Source organism: Aspergillus affinis (genome assembly GCF_023601865.1).
Source record: "Aspergillus affinis strain CMG 70 chromosome Unknown NODE_32_length_299506_cov_85_929706, whole genome shotgun sequence".
Lineage (NCBI taxonomy): Eukaryota > Fungi > Ascomycota > Eurotiomycetes > Eurotiales > Aspergillaceae > Aspergillus > Aspergillus affinis.
The window spans coordinates 126,552-145,976 of record NW_026515813.1 but is presented as its reverse complement, the minus strand read 5'-3'; the positions used below and the strand labels follow the sequence as shown (position 1 = coordinate 145,976).

The window sequence follows — 19,425 nt, the reverse complement described above, 5'->3', positions numbered from 1 at the left end:
CGGATTAGCTTGGTCGGTCAGACAGGCTCTCGGCTGGCAATGAGTAGGACTGACTCGACCAGTCTGTCTCCCTTACTCTGTCCGCCGTACAGATCCTGCTGAGTGAATCATTTGAACCCCAGGAATGTAACTATTAAGTAGTGGGGCGCCGCGAACGGCTTCCATGGCGGGACTCCACCGGGGCCAATGATGTAGTTTTCTTGCCGCTTTGGGGATAGCGGTGCGGCATCTGATGTATCCTACGGTGTGGTAGGTATATTCCTGGGTTTGAGTAAGTATCTGATCAACTTTCTCGACAGAATAGGAAGAGGAGATCTCATGGGGACTGCAGCGCCGAAGAAGCGAGAAAATGCCATGAATTAGACAAAACGAAGCCAAACGGTGAGTGTCACGGGCTTGGCAGTGGGTAGGTGCGCTTCTACCCGCCAAGACCGTTCAGTAGGTCTGTAGGACGGTTACCGACTGAGCTACTAAAAAGACCAGAATACCAAGTCAACGACTTGGTACGCGCATCGCTCTATATAGTGGTTCTTGGTTAGTTCGTCACAGTGAGGTGGGCTGCTGGAAGGCCTTATGCATCGCCTTCGTAGACATTTGACTGAGAGGACTTGTTTCTAACTGCTCAGTGTGTCTTTTGATCAACTAGAGAATGAGTTCTCTTTGTAGGAATCCTATCTATACTCTACCTGGTGCACACCGCAAGCTGAACAAACTAATCAAACCAGTCAAACCAGTCAAACAGGCATCCAAAACGGTTAGCGTCATATAGACAGGCGCTAATCCGTATCGGGCACATCGAGCACGCTTGACCCGAATGGGCCATTCCGGGAGGACTTCCTTCTCACGTAGTATATCCTGTATTATAGTATCGACATTGTTCGTTCTTCTATCATCTCATCTTTATTACTACGGTATCTCCTGTCTGCTGTCTGCTGTCTGTCACTGCATCACCCCAATTACCATTCTCATCTCCTGTCAGTCGTGCTGACGGCCGCACAGTATCTCCGGTCGGTCTCTGCCAAGACGCCCTGGCCCGCCCTAATGCGTAGCGCAGGCTATCTCTTGGGCAACGCCTGGGGATATACTACCGATAGTTGCTGGGGCCACGGCTGTGTTGATTTCGCCTCCGTTATCACCGTCTCATCGACCAGTCCACTTGGAGTCGCTGTTCACGGGCCAGCGTTCTTGACGGAGCCTTTGGAGCCTTGAACATCTTCGTCGGCACATATTTTATTTCTTGTTCCCCTTCATTCCGGATCCACCTCCATCGTTTTTCTTGCATTCCGCAGATCGGTCGGAAGCACATTTCCTGCGGAGTCTCGGGTCATTGATCTCGAATTCCTCGAGCATTCCAGCGTGCTCTAACTTCTGATGCTCCGATCCGAAGTGTCAACGACCATCGACCGCGCATTCTAGAACATCGATGTCATCACGTTGAACACTCTTTTCCAACAAACCTAGTTTTGCCTACCTGCTTTCGATGCTCACCTTCTAAACTAGAAACATGAAGGGACAGAAGAGAAGGTATTCGGCCTACGATGGCAGCGATCCCAGGATAGATATCGAAAAACAGCCATCGCGCTACAGCCGTCACTATCGCCAGGATAGCCGCAGCTCGTTCGACTCGGACAGTGGCGATGACTCGATCGCTTCTTCGTCTGGCACCGCTTCAACAGCCGCTTCATATCGTCCCATGTTGGGAGGTGCCACAATAAGGCGCACTCGAGTTGGCGCCGGCTTCTATCGAGTTCCCAATCGTATTATGAGATGGCTCTGTCTCGCATTGCTTGGAGCCCTGGTCCTATTTGTCATCACCCTCTTCCGATTTTCTCTCTCAACTTCTGCCAAACAAGCCGACCTAGAAATACCCAAACCGGTTTCGAAGCCCCCTCAATGGGAGAGCTTTCCCTTCTTGAATCGATACCACGGAGGTCTTCGGACTCTGGTCTCTCGCAAAGACGATGTCCCCGAGTTTCCCAGCAACAACATGGAAGAACTGGCCGCGGCCGCGGCCACCAACACGAATGAGACTGCCGTGCAAGCCCGGGATGAAACCACTTCCACATTTTCCAGCTCGGTATTCAATCCTTATCCCGATTACCACTCAGCGGAATACATCGCAAAGTATGGCGAGAAGCACGACTGCTTTTTGGATGCCGACAACACAATGCGCATTCCGCTGGTTCAACACTACCCCGGCGTACCCCGCGGATTCCCTGATGCCGCAATGGGTTCAAACGAAATGCTTGGGATTCAGGACGATGTTTGCTTCGATCGCTTCGGTCGCCTCGGCCCATATGGCTTGGGCTATAGTGTCCGCAAAGGCGGCACTGGAGCCGGATTGGAGGGCCATCGCGAAGGATCAGAGCGCGTCTGGGATGATTTCCCGCCTGTCGATTTCCGCCGGGTTGACTGGGCGACTGCCCAAGACCGTTGTCAGGCCACCAACAATCATCGATTCCGTGGCCTACCGGACCCGCGTGCAGAGCGTTTTCTCTCCATGCCGGTCGGGGTGCCAAAGGGAAGCGACAGTAACTCCACGACGGCGGATGACCAGGAGTCTCAAAGCGAGAAGACTGGCTTGCCTCGAACGGCTGTCGTGATCCGAACCTGGCATGATTATCAATATACCCCGGAAGATGTGATGTACATGCGGTCTCTGATATCAGAGCTTTCCTTGCTCTCCGGGGGAGAGTATACTGTGCACTTTCTGATCCATGTCAAAGATGAAAATTTGCAGATCTGGGCCGATGATGATATATATGAGCGCGTTCTGAAAGACGCACTTCCACAGGAATTCCGGGGATTAGCGACGCTCTGGTCAGAGCGCCAGATGGCCCTCATCTACCCCGGGTTGGAGGAATCGATGACCCGCGGACTGCCCGTGCATGGAGTGTACCGCAGCACCTACATGTCCCTGCAGTACTTCGCCCACCAGCATCCCGAGTATGACTATTACTGGAACTGGGAGATGGATACTCGATACACGGGCCATTGGTATCACCTTTTCGACAAGGTCATCAACTGGGCGCGCGAGCAACCGCGTAAAGGCCTCTGGGAGAGAAACGCTCGCTTCTATGTCCCCTCCGTCCACGGCACCTGGGAGGACTTCCGGCAAATGGTTCGGGTGCAGACCGAAATTGGCACCAACAGCCCGAATAACATGTGGAGCATCGCCAAGCCCGGCCAGAACACCGGCGATAAAAAAGTCTCTCACCAACAGGGTGATCGACCCATCTGGGGCCCCGATCGACCCGACGAGCGCGATATTTTTGAGATGGATGGGGACGGAATCCCCCCGACCACCGTCGACAAGGATCGATACGAATGGGGCGTGGGGGAGGAAGCCGACTTGGTTGTTTTCAACCCACTTTACGACCCCGAGAGTACGACCTGGCTTCTTCGGGACGACGTGACTGGATACAACCGCGAGAACGGGATGCCGCCACGTCGCACGGCTATTATCACTGCGTCTAGGCTGTCTCGCAAGCTGCTGCATACGATGCACAAGGAGACGAGCATCAAGCGTCACACCATGTTCTCGGAAATGTGGCCTGCCACGACGGCTCTGCATCATGGGTACAAGGCCGTGTTCGTTCCACACTCGGTGTATATCGACCGCCAATGGCCCACCCAGTATCTCGAAGCCGTGTTCAACGCTGGTCGGAACGGGGCGTCGGGCGGTGCTCGCACGTCGGTTTTTGGTGATCGGGAGCATAACTTTAAAGGGACTACGTGGTTTTACTCTGCCGGATTTTCTCCCAACCTCTGGAGACGTTGGTTGGGTTACAAGGTTGATAATGACGGAGGCGAGCAAGAAGAACTCGCCGGGGAGGGGCGAATGTGTCTTCCACCGATGCTTCTCCATCCCGTCAAGGATGTGGAGATGATTATTGATGATGGTGCACAAGGTAACGAGCCAGCCGAGTAGGACACGAGGTTTTCCTGGAAAAAAGGAAAAAAAAAAAAAAAAACAAAGCTGAAGAGGATTTATTTTCTTATGTTTTTTTTTTTTTTTTTTTTTTTACGTGATGATTGAAAGATTTATGTACGGACCGTTTTCAAGATATCAGCGGTCTTCTTTTTCTACATGTGACACATACGAGGACAGGCGAACTGGCGTTGAACTACAGAGCGATATTACTACTTGTTGATCCGACGACTGGCCTGTATATGACAACTATTGCTATGAATATTATTTCTATTTGAATGACAAGACAGATAGTCATGTTCTATATAAAGAATTTGCGAGATTAAGAGGATGAAGTTGAACTCAGTAGATGAGATTGTGTCGAGATAGACGAACACGTTCCTAAGAACCTATAAACACCTATAAACAAGCCAAGCTCCAATCTTGACCATAGCGCAGAAACCCAACACTCACACCGACCCATCATCCCCTTTCTTCGTCTCCTCCTGTCCCCCACCCCTCAGCCGTCGGCACCTCCAACAAATCCAAAATCCCATGCAAATCCCGACACGGACCCAACCTCTCTTCCAACTCCCTCACCACCCTCCTCGCCTCGCCCATCAACCCCGCCAGCTTCTCACGACAGTACGCAAACGACCACGTCGTCTCCATATACCGCACCGCGTACGCCTTCAGCGTCTCGTCCTCGCTGCGCTGCTTGAGGATGCTAACCAGCGTCGTGTTTTCGGGTCGTGCACGGATGCTGTGGATAATGGGGAAGGAGAACTTGCCTTCGGTGAGATCCTCCATGGCGCCTTTTTTGGTGGCGTAGAGGCCGCTTTGCAGGTTTAGGTAGTCGTCCCGGATTTGGAAGATCGTGCCGAGGTGGTGGGTTAGGGGGGTGAAGTCTCTTTTTTTTTTTTGTCGTTAGGAGTCAGGAGTAAGTGAGGGTTGTTGGGTTTGGGAATTGGTTGGTTAGGGCTAGATTAGGCAGAGGGTGTGTATGTAGATAGGGTTAGATTTGATAGAAGGAAGGTAGACATACACATCAGCATCAACATCCCTCCCCACTTGTAACAACCCCACTGCTAACTCAAACAATCCCCCCGTCTTATACGATACCATTTGCATGTATTCCTCCTCGGAGGGACATACCAGCGCGTCGCGCCAGTACAGATCCATGCCTTGGCCGCGGTGCAGGTTCAGGAGTTCTCGCGTGAAGATGGAGAATGCAGCGGTTGGATCGTCGAGGTCCTTCAGTTTCTCTTGTGCGAGGAAATATGCGTAGTTGGCTGCGTTGATCGTCTGGGGGACGCCGAAGATGTGGTGCGCCACGGGGTGGCCGCGGCGGAGACGAGAGCCGTCTTGGATGTCGTCGATTCTGGGGAGAGGTTATTGGTTAGTTTAATTGGGGGTTCGCTGTATAGCTAGATGGGGAGGGAAGGGGAGGGTACAGGAGAGAAGCAGTGTGTAAGAGCTCGATTATTTCCTTGACGATGTCGAGTTTCTCGGTTGGGATGTGAAGCCATTCGTTGAATGCGGAGATGAGACGTCCGCGCACATCTTTGCCGGGGATGGAGAGGAGGTAATCGAGGGGTCCTCGGATGATCTACCAGGTGTATAGATAGTTGGTTAGATGGTATTCAGATGTGGGATTATAGGCCTGATCATATCGAGATAAGGAGATATAGACTGACCTTTTCATACCTTGCTGTGATTTCCTCGGGCGTTTCTTTGGCTTTCTCCTCTCTCTCGGTATCCCCATTCACAGAGCACATTCCTACGTCGTTTCTATCTTGACTATTCCGATTCTGGGTCTGATTGTGAGTCGGACTCGGAAATCCTCTTATCTCAGGAAACCGATATCGAATCGTCGGAGCTGCTCCTGCTCCGCTGAATATCGGCATCGGGTATTCATGGATCATGCGTAGAGCTCCTTCAGCCATGAATGTGAGCATAGCTGAGATGTACAGGTTGGTTTATTTTCCAGATGTGTGTTGTCTCTCGTTGATCGTTACTCTAGGGTTCCAGGTTTCTTATAATAGAGTTAGAAGGAACAGAGAGATAGACTGGGTAATGTTGAGGTTAATTGAGATGACCTACCTTGTTATATTATACTTCTAACCCGGCCTAGATCGTGCACGATCGTACGAGACAGAAAATAACTGAACAGGAGGAAAGGCCTTCTATATGTAATAGGCTTGCACTGTCAAGTCGTCCTATAACATCGTAGATACAGAACAAGCGAAGGAGTAAGTAAGAAAGTAACACACGGCCAGTTCCCACATCCTCCGATTTCCACGCTCTATCTTCATTCGTTCCGAGTAATTATTCTTCCAGCTGATCGTAAACTCACCAGAAACGCTGCCAATCATATATCCGAAAAGGACACAGACCTAACGACTCGACACAGCAACAGAAGCTCGAGTACCGCAAAGAAACCGAGACAAGAATGAAAAGAAGGAAACATATCCCTCGTATACGCATACCTACCGCAGCATATCGACAGACCTGCATAGACACATCACAGACACAGACTAAAAGCCCAGAATCGCGACATCTCATCTCCTTTCAGAGATCGGCTGGATCTCAAAATCTTAAAGCCAGTCCTCGCTCCATAGCTCACGAGTTGGTTTTCCTACAACACCCGGCCGTGAACAGCGAGCGACAGTGACGGAATCCGGAGAAAAGACCCCGTAGGGCGATAGGAAAAAGGTCTGTAGATCCGCGTTCGAGTACGATTGGTTATTGACAGCATGTATTTTCTGACTGGGGATGGAAAAGTTAACCTTAGCTGTTATCTATACGGTATGTCATGTCTGGTCAGTCAGCAAGCGAGGTACGAGAAGGGGGAGAGATACGTAGGTTTGGAGGGATCGATACACACGTTGCTAACTTGACCTGACCTGACCTGAGCTGATCTGACTGGTGGTGTGGCGTTCGATGTCATGTTAGGGCTGTCTTAGATGGCCCTAAGAAAGATGAGTAGCAGGGCTAGGAGTGAGTTGTTGCTCGATAATCTGGACCGGGATGACATAGATGGTTAGTTAGTTCTCTTGACAAGGGGGACCACAACACCGTATGTGAGATTATACCGAGTAACATTTTTCGCATAACTGACCTACGAAAATATACCCGACTTTGTCAACTTCAAGTCCACCTGAGAGCGCTCTACCTGGTTCTTCCTGGTCCAGATAAAGCATGGAATATGGGATCAGAATAAGATAGGATAGGACAGGGCCGTAAAACCATCCATTTCCCGAACACGATCACCCCACGATCAACAACATTCCGCCCAACCAGAAAAAGGCGACACGAAGACCTACATATGTACAACACACCACAGTTGAAGCCCAAAAGTATAAAAATCTCAGCCCGTCCTCCCCTTCCTTGCATATCCGCGCTGTCTCTGCTCCGTGCCGATTCTCGGATTTGCGATCTGTAAATCGACCGGCAACTCACGTAAGGCATTCTTTGCTTCTAGGATGCCTGCGTTATTGTTCCCGCTGACAGGCGTTTTGATTTTGAGTTTGTCGGGAATAGTGATGAATTGTGGGTCGCGTGTTGAGGAAGGTAGGTGTACGCTCTGTTAAGTTAAGTCTGTCGAAATGAGGTCATATCTGGGGTCAACGATGGGCTTTTCTATTAACCAAAGCGCATCTCTTTCCACAATATTATCTGTCAAGGAGAGTGTATCTCTAGGCATAAATTTATTGATAATTATAATATGATCGATATAATTCAACAAAGTCACTGCTTAATATGGTAACCATCTCTAAAGATCACACCTTTCAATACATCTGCCTCGCAACCCCTTCAATGGCCAAGTTAGCTCTATGTTTAGTATTTGAGATCATTTGAGTTGAAAATATACCAATTATTTTCTTTGTAATAGAGAAAAATAAAGGAGAAATAGAGAAAATTAGAACAGAATGAGAAAAAGAAAATTAGAAGAATCAGAGAGAAATAAGACAGAAATAAGAGAGAAAGTCTAGAGAATATCTAGGCCAATGCTATCTATTTATTATACCAGCTGTCAGAATGTGCTATTCCAACACTATACTGGGCGGTTCACAGACCTGCCTAAAGGCGAAGCCTCAGTAAAAGCAGTATTCTCGCAAGCTTCCTACCGCCCTAACAGTTTCTACGGCCGTGAAGAGTGACCGTGGCTTTATTCTCGATGTTACCAACGATGATCACTCGATCGGATAGTTGGATTCTGTTAGAATATGAAGAGTTTCGATGGGGAATCTCGAAGACTTTCCATCCATCTCGAAACGCTAACGGGAATCCAAATCTATCTCAACGACCACAAGAACCCAGAAAAGGGACGTTCAAGTTATGTTTCAAGCCAAAGTATCACCTTTCATTAAGTGGTCTCGGATACGTGAGTGTCTTAGGATACTGGTCGGGAGAGCGGATATTGGTCGTCCAGCGATTCCGCATGGCTCACGATCGCACCGTAGGCATAACTGATTGATGATACAACCTCCGTTGAGAAGAATCCCGATAGAAGCATCGACCTGGGGCGCTATATCGCAAAGGTTCTTTAAGACGACATGTTCGATCTTCACTCGCTCAAGACAATGAACGGGCATCAGACCGGCAGCGGACGCTCCCCCAATGATCACCATGAATCCGTCGTCGGTCCTGGATGGACTAGCGCTGGGGAGTTGTAACGAAATGTGACTACCGCCCGGGAGATAGACTGGCACCCACGGCGAGTTTCTCACTGACTGGCTTACTGGCGCATATTTGGTTCCCTGTCGTGAAGAAGGTCCAACGGATTCAACGCAGCTGATGACACTATCGCTCCTTCAACCTATACCCCAGTCACTATCGCGTTTCATACGAGACAAGCTGGGCTTCTCTGAAACTGACCAGAAGGGATGTCTCACTAGGTTTGGCTGAATCACGACCGTCACTTAGGCGAGGAAGCTAACCTGACGATCCAAATTGAAACGAGTGGTGGGTCATGTAAGCGCTTCGTAGGGTGCCTCAGGCATCTGAGACAGTGCAACGAGGCTCGTTGAGCTGTTTAAAAGACCTGCACCTCGCTTGCCCCTCTTTCTCCTTCTTTCGATCATCTTGAATAGCATCGTTGAATGCATTCAGTTGAAAACATCAATTTTAGTCCCGTATCGTTGCCCCAGACCTACGGATTATACAGGTCAGAGGTCTCAGTCAAGACAACATCTTCCCAGAGCCTTTACACTCCTAGCTCTGGTCAGCTACAGGTCTAGTCCGGAAGCAGAAACCCGCGTTAGCACTAGCAGGTGTCTGACCAGAATAGTCTAGCGGCTATTGTCTACAATAACCTTGTTTGAACCACCAAGGATAAGCCCTGCTATCAAGGTAACAAGGGTTTGTATTCACACGAGCGAAACCCCAGCAGAAGGATGCCCCGGGATCGAATGACGAAAGTCGCGAGTCGTTGAGTTCGAAATTGGATCCGGGCCTGAACTCGAAGAACAATACGATTCTAGAACCTGCAGAGTCCAGTATACTGGTTCTGATCCGTTACATCTGGACCCTCTTGAAGCCGATCCTAGTCTTTTCCAATCTCCGCTAAACGACCCATCTATTGATCACGCTCGTATCTGACCGGCCAGCGAAGGCTCCCCAAGGGGCCATGGCAGATAGTAACAGGCTTTTTTCGGAGGATAGCCGTTCTTTACCAACCAGTCAAGCGAGATGGGGTCATCGATGGCATCGGATCCAACAACAATCAACCTCATGCCACGTATTCAACCGATCAGATCGCCCACTTTTTGACATTTATCTTTCCGCTACCGGACAATCCAGCGCCTCGGAGGCGATTTTGAAAGTGAGCTGCGGGATGAAAGGGAACGAACTGCGACATGGTCAACGCATTTCTCTATCGACTGGTCGCTGTTACACAAATATTGAACCCACGCACGTTCCCTATAGCTTTCCGTGCTTACGCCGAGATGAATGTTGACCTGGGGGCCCAAACTTCTACTGAGTTGTTTTCTCGGAGACCTGATGATCGCATCAGCGGAGCTGAACCTCAGGGATGTTGCAAAGCAAGGGCTTGGTTAGTTAGATGCCATGCCAGATTGTGGCACTTTTTGGTTTCTGTTTACGAGGCCCGGCAAACAGATCATGACTTCTACCGGCTCTACAGGCAAGAGATTTAACGAGTTAGGGCTCCGTATCGGATTCTTTTCTCGGACCTGTGTCTTTCTCATTCCACCGAAGCAAGGCACGCCTCTACTGATACTGAGTGATCATCTACTACCTTGACCGTCTGAGAAACAGGATACTCATCTCACAGAATCATGCTCGACATCGTGATCAGGATCCTCACGCCCATCTTGGGTCTGGCTCTACCGGCTATCCTCATCAGTGTCTTAGTCGATCGTATTCCTCCGCCGCGATGGCTGTCCAAAAAAGCCCAGTTGATCGGACTGATGAATCCAGAGAGCATCACCTCGCATGAATGTCCGTATGCGTATCTTCGCCAGATCTACGGGAAACATCACTGGGCTCCCTTCGTGCACAAGCTATCGCCCACACTGAAGACCAACGACCCGGCTAAGTACACGATGATCCTGGAGACCATGGACGCGATCCACCTGTGCCTCATGCTGGTTGATGATGTGTGTCCCTCATTTCATTCTCTCCTCCGCATCCTTCCCACCTTGACTAGAACCAAACACGATGTCCTAACAGAGCCACCGCCAAATGTAGATCTCCGACGGCAGCGACCTCCGCAAAGGCCAACCCGCCGCACACAAGATCTACGGACCCTCGGAGACCGCCAACCGCGCATACTACCGCGTCACGCAGATCCTGAATAAAGTGACGCGAGACTTCCCCGGCCTCGCGCCCTGGCTGATGCAGGATCTTGAGGATATTCTCGAAGGGCAGGACCTGTCGCTGGTATGGCGGCGCGACGGGCTGGTGGGGTTTCCCGTCGACGCGGTGGATCGTGTGAAAGCGTACCGACACATGGCGTCGCTGAAAACGGGCTCGTTGTTTCGGTTACTTGGGCATCTGGTGCTAGAGAATCGGTCGATGGACGAGACCTTGACTCTGGTTGCGTATGTTACCTTCCGTGTGGGTTCCAACTTAGATCTAACTCACGTACTCACATCCGAGAACATCTGAATATCTAGATGGCATTCCCAACTCCAAAACGACAGCAAGAACCTCTACTCGTCAGAATACGCGAAGCTCAAAGGCTCGATTGCTGAGGACCTGTGGAACCGTGAACTGACTTACCCTATCGTGCTGGGCCTTGACGTTCCCGAAGGCGAGTGGGTCGTGAGGGCTCTTGAGTCTGCGTCGGCGCGCAATATCCGCAACGCTTTGCGCGTGATCCGTGGGGACGCGGTTCGGTCGATATGCATGGAGGAGATGAAGCGGTCGGGCGCGACTATCACGGACTGGTTGGAGTTGTGGGGGAGGAAGGAGACGTTGGATTTGAAGACTTGAGGAGGGAGCGGGAATCTGCGGCCTTGGGGCTCGAGTGGGTTGGCAGGAATGAATCAACGAAGCAGTCGCTGGTAGGTAAGAGGTTCTGAAGGAAAGAAGAAGGAAGAAGATAGCAATGAATTTCATCGCTTGGAAGTAATGTTTTCTTGGTGATAGTTGCGCGGCTATTTTTGACTGATGCACTGATGCGCCGAGGCAAGATAGATGATGATTTGGCTCCCCCCACTCCCCACCAAAAAAGGGAAGCAGATTCGTAGATTATGAATATTCTCTCGCATGGAACTAGCGCATTTAAAGCGTACTTCCTATTTTAATTCATGAGATAGCATATCATAAAAATACTATAAGTTGACAGCAAGATGCATCCGGAGTCTACTGCGCTCCTAGATCTCTTACTGACACTGTCTCTTAGGTGGTTCTCTGTTTGTCTCTATTATTTTTGCTATCGCTTGTAGTTGGGTCTAGAAGGAATAAGAGACAGCTGATAGCAGGTGACAGATTGACAAGGTCGGCCCGGCTTGAGATGTAACAATTTTTATGTGCCAATGAAAGTTCGGCATTGATGAAAGAAGGTCTGTCTCATGCGTTTCGAGGGCGAATGTGTGTTTACCATCGTCGACTTGCTTTACTCAAGACACAGAGTCATCATTCATCCTACGCATGAGAGCATCCATGTCATCCAAACGATGAGATCGCTGGCCTTATCGGCTACCTCCCGGGATCGAGCCAAGCTTTACCTATTACGCAATATCATGCAGTGATCTTTTCCGCTGGAGGGAAGAGGCACTGTTGGAAATGTCAAGGTGGAGAGTACAGAACGGATTCTATTCTTTACATGCTTGATCAGGACAAAATCGATATGATATCGGCGATGATCATCGTATCGCGAGCAATATAGCAGGAAATGGGGTTTAGCAAATTGTCTTTACACTCAATGCTAGACCCGAAGGAAATTTATAATATTGGTTCTAGGTTTTTTTGAGTTACACGTTGAGTTAGGGCCACAAGCCGCCGCGGTGGACAGTAAGATGCTTAAATTCATGGGGCCCCGATGGCCACTGAGTGCCTGAAGGCTTAGTATTGGAGATCGAGATAGCTGTTAGTTATTATCTATAGAATCCATGCCAATGGACGTGATCTGCCAAACACGTCAATATGCATTCTGGCATGACCTTTTGCATATTCTCTACATATCTTCTCATTTATTTCCTTCCTTTTTTTAATTCCTCTAAGCATCTTGAATGAGTGGCTACCATCACTCATATCTCTCCGGAATAAGGTATTGTAAGGGCTTTGATGAAGATATTATGCAGCGGCAAAATCTATTATATTCCCAGTTTGGACCGACTAAACAACTAAAAGAACTCTGTAGATGGCTCCATATCAATAACCATGTAGAAGCACACAGCAGAAACAGAATGACTGTTCACCTAGAGAACAGTGAACAATTTCGAACGTTGGACATTACTTCCACACAACCTCGTAGAAAGTTGGTCATTCGCAAAGGAACGAACGGCAGAAGAAACCCCAATAGATGATATATGCTATTAATAAGGAAGATAAATGAAGAGAAAAGAAAAAGAGAATACCATAAAAGAGGGGTTCCAAAATATCTATCCAGAACAGAAAAACAGCTTGCGAAATATGTAAGAAGCCAAAAACCAAACGAAAGCTTCGCAAGCTTATGTGCAAAAGCCCGTAAATCTCTCATGATGAGAGTCTCCATCTCTCTAAGACGCGTGTCCATCTTCTTTCGGTATCTCACCAGTGCCCCTTCTCTTTGCCTGATCTGCTTTAGATGGCCATCCTCCTCCCCAGAATCCGGCGGTGGGTGCGCGTCCGGAAATCGATCTTCAAATTGTCTTCTCCCGGCGATCTCCCTAGTTAAAGACAGTTAGAACAATCTTTTCATTTAGGCACCAAAAGAGCTCTGGGGTGTCTTACCTTTCTCCCTCAGCTACTGCTTCCTTCGCCAGCAGGAAGCTTTCCATGACATCCACAAACCAAGGGTTTCCTTCTTCGTCTTTCCGGCGTCTGAGCTTACCGAATTTGGCTGTAAGTTTTTTAAACTTGTTATGATGGGACTTATAAGCCAAATAATATTCATCCATCTCCGGAGTCCAGTCAACCATGTTGTCGGTTTCGCCTCTCCTGATAGGAGTCTCGAGGAGGCTTCAAAACACCTCCAAAAAGGGATCGCTGAGGACAGGCAGGTTGTTTTTGAATGCCCGTGGCGGATTTCGGGGAATTGTGTTTCGTTTCAGGTGAGGAAAAGTTTGTAGAAGAGTTTATGGAAGAGGAAGAGAATTGCTAGGAGATAGGAAAGTAAGAAGAAGAAGAGAATAGCGAAGGAAAACATAGGTAGGGGTTTATACGCAGTGGGGAATTGTACCATCATGAAAGCTGAACTGCGCCCCTCGTTTGCCAACGCAAGAAGACAATGGGGAAATATGACAAAGAAGTCATGAAAAGAGCAAGAACACGCGAACAAGACAATAGCAATTGAATCTAGAACTTCATCCAAGCATGATGGACTATCAGTAGGCTTTCGATATCTTTAAAAGACATGACCGTATTGATTTTGAACGAGCTCTCCTTAGGTGAGCTTCCTATCATTTGAGCCACCGAGTTTATCGGAAACCCTGCGTGAGCACACAGTTCTAACAGGTTCTGAGATACACTCTAGTAGAAAGGCAGGTATGCTGGTTTGCTCGATATGCAAGTCTTAGTGGAAGCAAACGTGATATCCTTTGTCCTTACTATGGTGGCGTGATACCTCCGCAATGTGGAATGGGAAACACCGTAAACTTCCTACACTAAATGGGAATTATCGTCCTTTCCTGAAATGAAATTGGGGGTAATAAACCGCTTCTTCTAATCAAAATAACCAGCATTGCTATATAAGAGCAGTCTTCCTGGCATGTTTGCTGTATGAGTAGTTACACCGCAAGCTCTGCGCACCTTGACTGTCCTCACGCAACAAGAGGATAATCATTTCCATCGCGATGTCTAGTTTGAGCCCAGCTATTGAGCCTCATTCTCAAAGTCAGCCAAAAAGTCGACTCGAAGAAGATCTTCCAGCGGAACTGCACATGGCCATCTTGCTTCGCTGCCCTGATGTGGAGACGCTTCGGGCATTAGTGCACGCCTCCCCGGCTTACCACGCTGCGTATCGAAAAGTCAGAAACCAGGCTCTTTTTAAAGCACTCTGTGCAGAGTATTATGGAATGGAAAGTGTGGATGCAGTCGTGGCTCTTCGCTCCAGAGGCTTGTATGCGGATATACCATCTAACAAGGGAAAGATTTATACGCTTCTGGATCAGTGGCAACGACACAAGGAAATCCGTCGTCTGAACGAACCATCGGCGGATGAACCGGCTGATCTTGACGAGATTATCCGACTGATCAGGCTACATAAGATCATGAAATTCTGTCTTGTTGACTTTTGCAATGCTGTGCATCGCCCCGTGTGGATTAACTCAGAACAGTGGAACAATGATGTCTTACCGATAAGTCTATCTCGCACCGAGAAGACCCGCCTTCTCAGGGCCCTTTATCGAGTACAAATATACGCCAATATATTTGGCCATAGGGTGTTCTACCCGGGTGAGAAAACGCCAATTCAGTGGAGATATAACTCCTGGGAGGAGGAGACCTTTGAAACGCGAGAGGTATGGCGGTTATTCATGAGCCCGATGGCACCATGGGAGTTTCAAGAGTATGGATGTGTGTGGCAATACATCTACGAAAGATACAGGCAACCATATCAAGAGGTCGCTGACTATTTTGATCAATTCGAAATGATGCCAATGGAACGCGTTGAATATAAGTACCAGATTGACCCTCTCCCAACGAACTGTTCTTTGTTAGATACCGACGAGGTCAGGGGCAACACGGATATACACATGAGTAACTTGGCTACCATGGGCCCAGTGTTCTTTCACAAGTTTATTCGCGATCCGTGCTTTCTGCATCGCCGGGACATGATTGTGGTCAATACAAGGTTCACTCCTTTTACTTTTGATGAAGTGTCGCATGATCTGCATTTCGAAGACATGCATCCCTTGCGGTATCCCGGATTCAAATCTCCTGATGACTTCCGAAGGACCAAAGGATTGTGGAAAACTCTGTCACCTATTCACCGACCGAATATCGCATGTGCGCGGCTTTGGTTTAAGAAGCTGTCGGAAGACTGGTTGATCTATTCTATGGGATATGAGGGAGAGGAATTCTGGAAATGGGGGTATGCCATCTGGGACGACGCGAGGCTGATTGAATGGAAAAAGCAGCTGTCTCTCCCGTTTTCCACCCCTTATACAACGGAGCCAGGCAGGAGACCCTCGGAAGATTATCTCATATATGAAAGATTGCCCTCTTGAAGTATCTCCGACGTCAATGGATAGATTCGACAGACTATTTGTTCTGATGGTATCGTACTGCCAGATTCTCACCTGTCGTATACCCTGTATTTCTTGTTTTCTTCACTCTCCACGTTTGTGCTGTTGCACTTGTGATCTTTGGTGTTTCCCATAACGGAGTCATCCAGCAGGCGAAAAATCATCGCACGAAGAATGTTTGCTTCTATGGGTGACCGAACGAGGGCCTCGCAGGAGTTAGCGGGAGTTTGCTTTGAAGTCAACCTTTGCCAGAATGATAGCTTTTCCCTTTATCTAGAAGGATTCTTCTGTACCTTCTGTACCTTCTGTACCTTCTGTTTCTTCTGTTTCTTCTGTTATCGAGAGGCGTCGTTGGTCCTGCCTTGACCTGTTTTGCTCTAAATTTACGTTCGATTTGTTTCCCATAAAGACTTAAGATTCTCCGTAGATATGGTATGATGTAACAAGACTAGTGATGAATACATTTTATCCATAGCCCCTGACCACCAGCCAGGTCAGGATGCGCTTGACCACTGGCCGCCAGGAGGAGGGATCCATTGGCCTGTTGCCAAGAGACAATGGAAGGCTGGAAAGCCGAACCCCACAAACAGAGACCTTCCGGATTAGAGAAGAAGAAGATATCAGAGATAGTCAAGATAGAAAGGCGTCCCTGTCGTGACTTTTCTGCTAAGTCCGCCGCCGGTCGCGGCGGTTTGGCAGTGCGCAGTAGGGGAGCGCGCCCGCCCCTAGATAGGGATCTCACCACCACCACCACCACTACAGTTAGGTCCGTCCGAACAGCCTTTCGATTAGCTTTTTAGACCTTTCAGGGCCCAAAAGCTTGGGTATTTAATAGTAGCTTGATAAAATAGATCATATAGTATATTGAAACGCGATAGTATCTATCTCTCAACTAGAAATAGAGTATACACACTAAATATTATGTCTTAACTACTAGACCCGCGGGCCGCGCGTGGTTGAGAATGAAGCTTTTATATAGAGCAAATACTATGCAGCGCAGGCCTACTGTGGTGGTGAGTCCCTACTAGGGTCGGGCGCGCGCCCCACTGCGTGCTGTAAAACCGCCGCGACCGGCGGCGGACTTGGCAGAAAAGTCCCGTGGGGTGTGGGCGTAGCAGCTCCCGGATTTAATAGCATCTAGCACGTCCCCGTCGCAATTCGCAATCTATGTCGAGTCCTACAGAAAAGATCATTACTATAGCAATTAGCATTCTATGCGGGCCTAGGAGGGGCTGTGAGTCTTGCGTATAATGACATTGATTCCGCAGCTGATGTCATGATGAAGGATGGTCGGAGGCCGTGGGCTCGGTGTTCGGGCTAAATCACCACCGACAGGGCATGGTATGTTCTGTTTGGACTGTTTGCTCTGTTTGTATCCTGCGCTGCCATCTACAGACTCTGGGAGACTGGGGCTACGCGACCTGAGACTTCACAGGTATTAGAAATATTGTATTTCCGTTCCGTCCATGTCTTCCACGGGTAGACCAGTGGAGAAGATCGGAGACGCCGAATTCTTATTTTGTCCACGGTCCTGCGCAAGAATGACAGGTATACCCGGCCAGAGCCACGGGTGCCTAGAAGGCTGTCTGTCTAGCCAGGGACAGCCAAGCTGCTCTGACGGATTGTTGTCGTCAGTTGAAAGATTTTATCGACGGTGAAGAGGCAAACGGTTCTTTTGCTTGTGGTGGTACAATCCTTGTCGACGTGAATAACCCAAACATTCCAGGGAAGAAGGCGACCTCTTCCCCAGTCAAGATCTTCTGGTCAGCTGGCCACGACACAACTGCACGCAAGTTGGTGCTTCCCCTTAAATACTCTGCATCAGAATCTACCACTCAGCTGCTTCGAGAACTGGTCAGCAGCTGCGACCCAGCCAGCTTTGGACTGGGTAAGAAAGATGTTATCGATCCAAAATACCGCAAAGCTGGAAAGATCGATCCTGAGCAATTCGTGACCAGCTTTCACCCAGCTGACTTTGGGCTCCTTGACAATATCGAACAAGTTCTTCTTCCTGCTATCAGCGGTGAAGGCGACAATAGATTGCAATTCCGGAAGATCAAAGCAGAGCTTTACAAATTGAATGTAAGTGAAACTTTTCTACCATGTCTCGATATACCTAATGATTTGTGCCCCAGACCTACTCCGGACCATCGGGTCGGTTCCGAAAACATGTCGACACCCCGCGCTCTGAAAGCCAGATTAGATCTCTAGTGGTCTGTCTGCCCTCTCCATTCGAGGGAGGAAGGTTGATCGTTCGGCATGGTGGCCAAACAGTCGAGTTCGACTGGAGCCTGCAGAGCTCCTCGACTATTCAGTGGGCAGCATTTTACAGCGATTGCGAGCATGAAATCAAGACCATCACATATGGGGATCGAATCACGTTGACCTACAACCTATTTGTCACCGAGCCCGTTGATGGTGCAATTCCTTCGCCTACCTCCATCATCGACCCAAAGAGCTTTCCTCTCCACAGTTGGGTGAAGAACTTACTCTCCGAACCCAAATTCATGAAAGAAGGTAGCGTAGCTCATATTAACCAAAAGAACATTCCATCATCCACCAATCATCTTGACTAACAGCTTCAGGTGGCGTTCTCGGAGTGTTCTGTTCCCACGCCTACCCACACACCTCTAAGCTTGCAGAAACCCAATTCCTCCGTAGCTTGAAGGGCAAGGATCTGGTTCTCTACTCAGTTCTCAAGTCCCTTGGCATCGAGCTTGCCGTTGTTCCCATTGTTGATAATCACGGCGTCTACGCCAGCAACCCCGCACTTGGTCTGAAAGGCACCGTCGACAGTTCTGATGATCCCTGGTACGGACACGACAGGTCCTACAGTTCCTCCTATAGCATGGAGTAATATCTACGACATGGAAGCCCACTGACCTTCAATACTCGCGATCGTGTGCCCAAAGAAGTCGAAATCGCTGATGTCGACCAAAGATGGAAACTTCTACTCATGACACGCCAGATAACAGGCATGGATGCCACCATCGACTACGCCGCTGAGCATAAACTGCCCCTGAAGCCGAATAGCTTCTATGCAGCAGGAATAACGCGCGTGGGGAAGCATTTCGCGCCGTACGAGGCACACGATCGGACCCTTGACGAAGGTGACGACGAAAATGAGGTTCGTCCGTTCTTGTTTCCTTTTCAAGTTTGCGTTCCTGAATCCCCACCCATGCCTATTAGCGATTCTTTCTTTATATTTGTTCGTTCTTGGACTCACTTATCCATCCCCCATCTAGATCATCAACGACTGTTTCCCTATCTGCCAAATTCCCGGAATTACCTTGATCACGGAGCCGAAGCACAAGGAGATGGCCTTCAGCCATATCGCACACGGCAATGAGCCGTCCATAGAAACTCGGTACTCGTGCGTCGCCGTCCTCGCGGTTATCCCTCCTACAGAGAAACGGATGAATATCGAGTAGAATGGACTGGCCCTACAGAATCTGTTAGCGTTTGCTTAGAGAAGAACGGGGAGGTAATGAAAAAAGGGTCTGGAGTTGACTGGTCTGGTATTCCTGTTTGTTGATGATCGAAGTAGCATCTTTTATGGTCTTCTGGTTTTTATTTCTTAAATTGATTGATTTTTTTGCTTTGCTTTTTCCTCTCGGGCCTGGTTTATTTATCCTTTGAGGCGTTTGAGCCTTTTCA

At 48.9% G+C, this 19,425-nt stretch overlaps 6 protein-coding genes across 6 annotated transcripts; 4 read left to right on the top strand and 2 right to left on the bottom strand.

Annotated features, from left to right (window-relative positions):
* Positions 1–1,504: 1,504 nt before the first annotated feature.
* Positions 1,505–3,931, top strand: KD926_006295 (DUF3405 domain-containing protein; the record flags this gene model as incomplete). Its single annotated transcript, XM_053099275.1, has 1 exon — positions 1,505–3,931. One exon carries the CDS (start codon positions 1,505–1,507, stop codon positions 3,929–3,931), a length of 2,427 nt encoding a protein of 808 aa, XP_052956939.1.
* A 462-nt stretch (positions 3,932–4,393) lies between these two features.
* Positions 4,394–5,868, bottom strand: KD926_006294 (FPP/GGPP synthase family protein; the record flags this gene model as incomplete). Its single annotated transcript, XM_053099274.1, has 4 exons — positions 4,394–4,820; positions 4,956–5,291; positions 5,365–5,519; positions 5,608–5,868. The coding sequence occupies 4 exons, from the start codon at positions 5,866–5,868 to the stop codon at positions 4,394–4,396; spliced, it is 1,179 nt and encodes a 392-aa protein (XP_052956938.1).
* Positions 5,869–10,212: 4,344 nt separating this feature from the next.
* Positions 10,213–11,371, top strand: KD926_006293 (terpenoid synthase; the record flags this gene model as incomplete). Its single annotated transcript, XM_053099273.1, has 3 exons — positions 10,213–10,533; positions 10,625–10,977; positions 11,053–11,371. 3 exons carry the CDS (start codon positions 10,213–10,215, stop codon positions 11,369–11,371), a joined length of 993 nt encoding a protein of 330 aa, XP_052956937.1.
* A 1,355-nt stretch (positions 11,372–12,726) lies between these two features.
* On the bottom strand, positions 12,727–13,503 carry KD926_006292 (uncharacterized protein; the record flags this gene model as incomplete). The annotated part of the gene is made up of 3 exons (XM_053099272.1): positions 12,727–12,801; positions 13,137–13,251; positions 13,316–13,503. 3 exons carry the CDS (start codon positions 13,501–13,503, stop codon positions 12,727–12,729), a joined length of 378 nt encoding a protein of 125 aa, XP_052956936.1.
* Positions 13,504–14,463: 960 nt separating this feature from the next.
* Positions 14,464–15,750, top strand: KD926_006291 (uncharacterized protein; the record flags this gene model as incomplete). Its single annotated transcript, XM_053099271.1, has 1 exon — positions 14,464–15,750. One exon carries the CDS (start codon positions 14,464–14,466, stop codon positions 15,748–15,750), a length of 1,287 nt encoding a protein of 428 aa, XP_052956935.1.
* A 1,356-nt stretch (positions 15,751–17,106) lies between these two features.
* KD926_006290 (uncharacterized protein) lies at positions 17,107–19,199 on the top strand (the record flags this gene model as incomplete). Its single annotated transcript, XM_053099270.1, has 6 exons — positions 17,107–17,109; positions 17,404–17,850; positions 17,904–18,285; positions 18,354–18,579; positions 18,643–18,895; positions 19,014–19,199. 6 exons carry the CDS (start codon positions 17,107–17,109, stop codon positions 19,197–19,199), a joined length of 1,497 nt encoding a protein of 498 aa, XP_052956934.1.
* Positions 19,200–19,425: the final 226 nt, after the last annotated feature.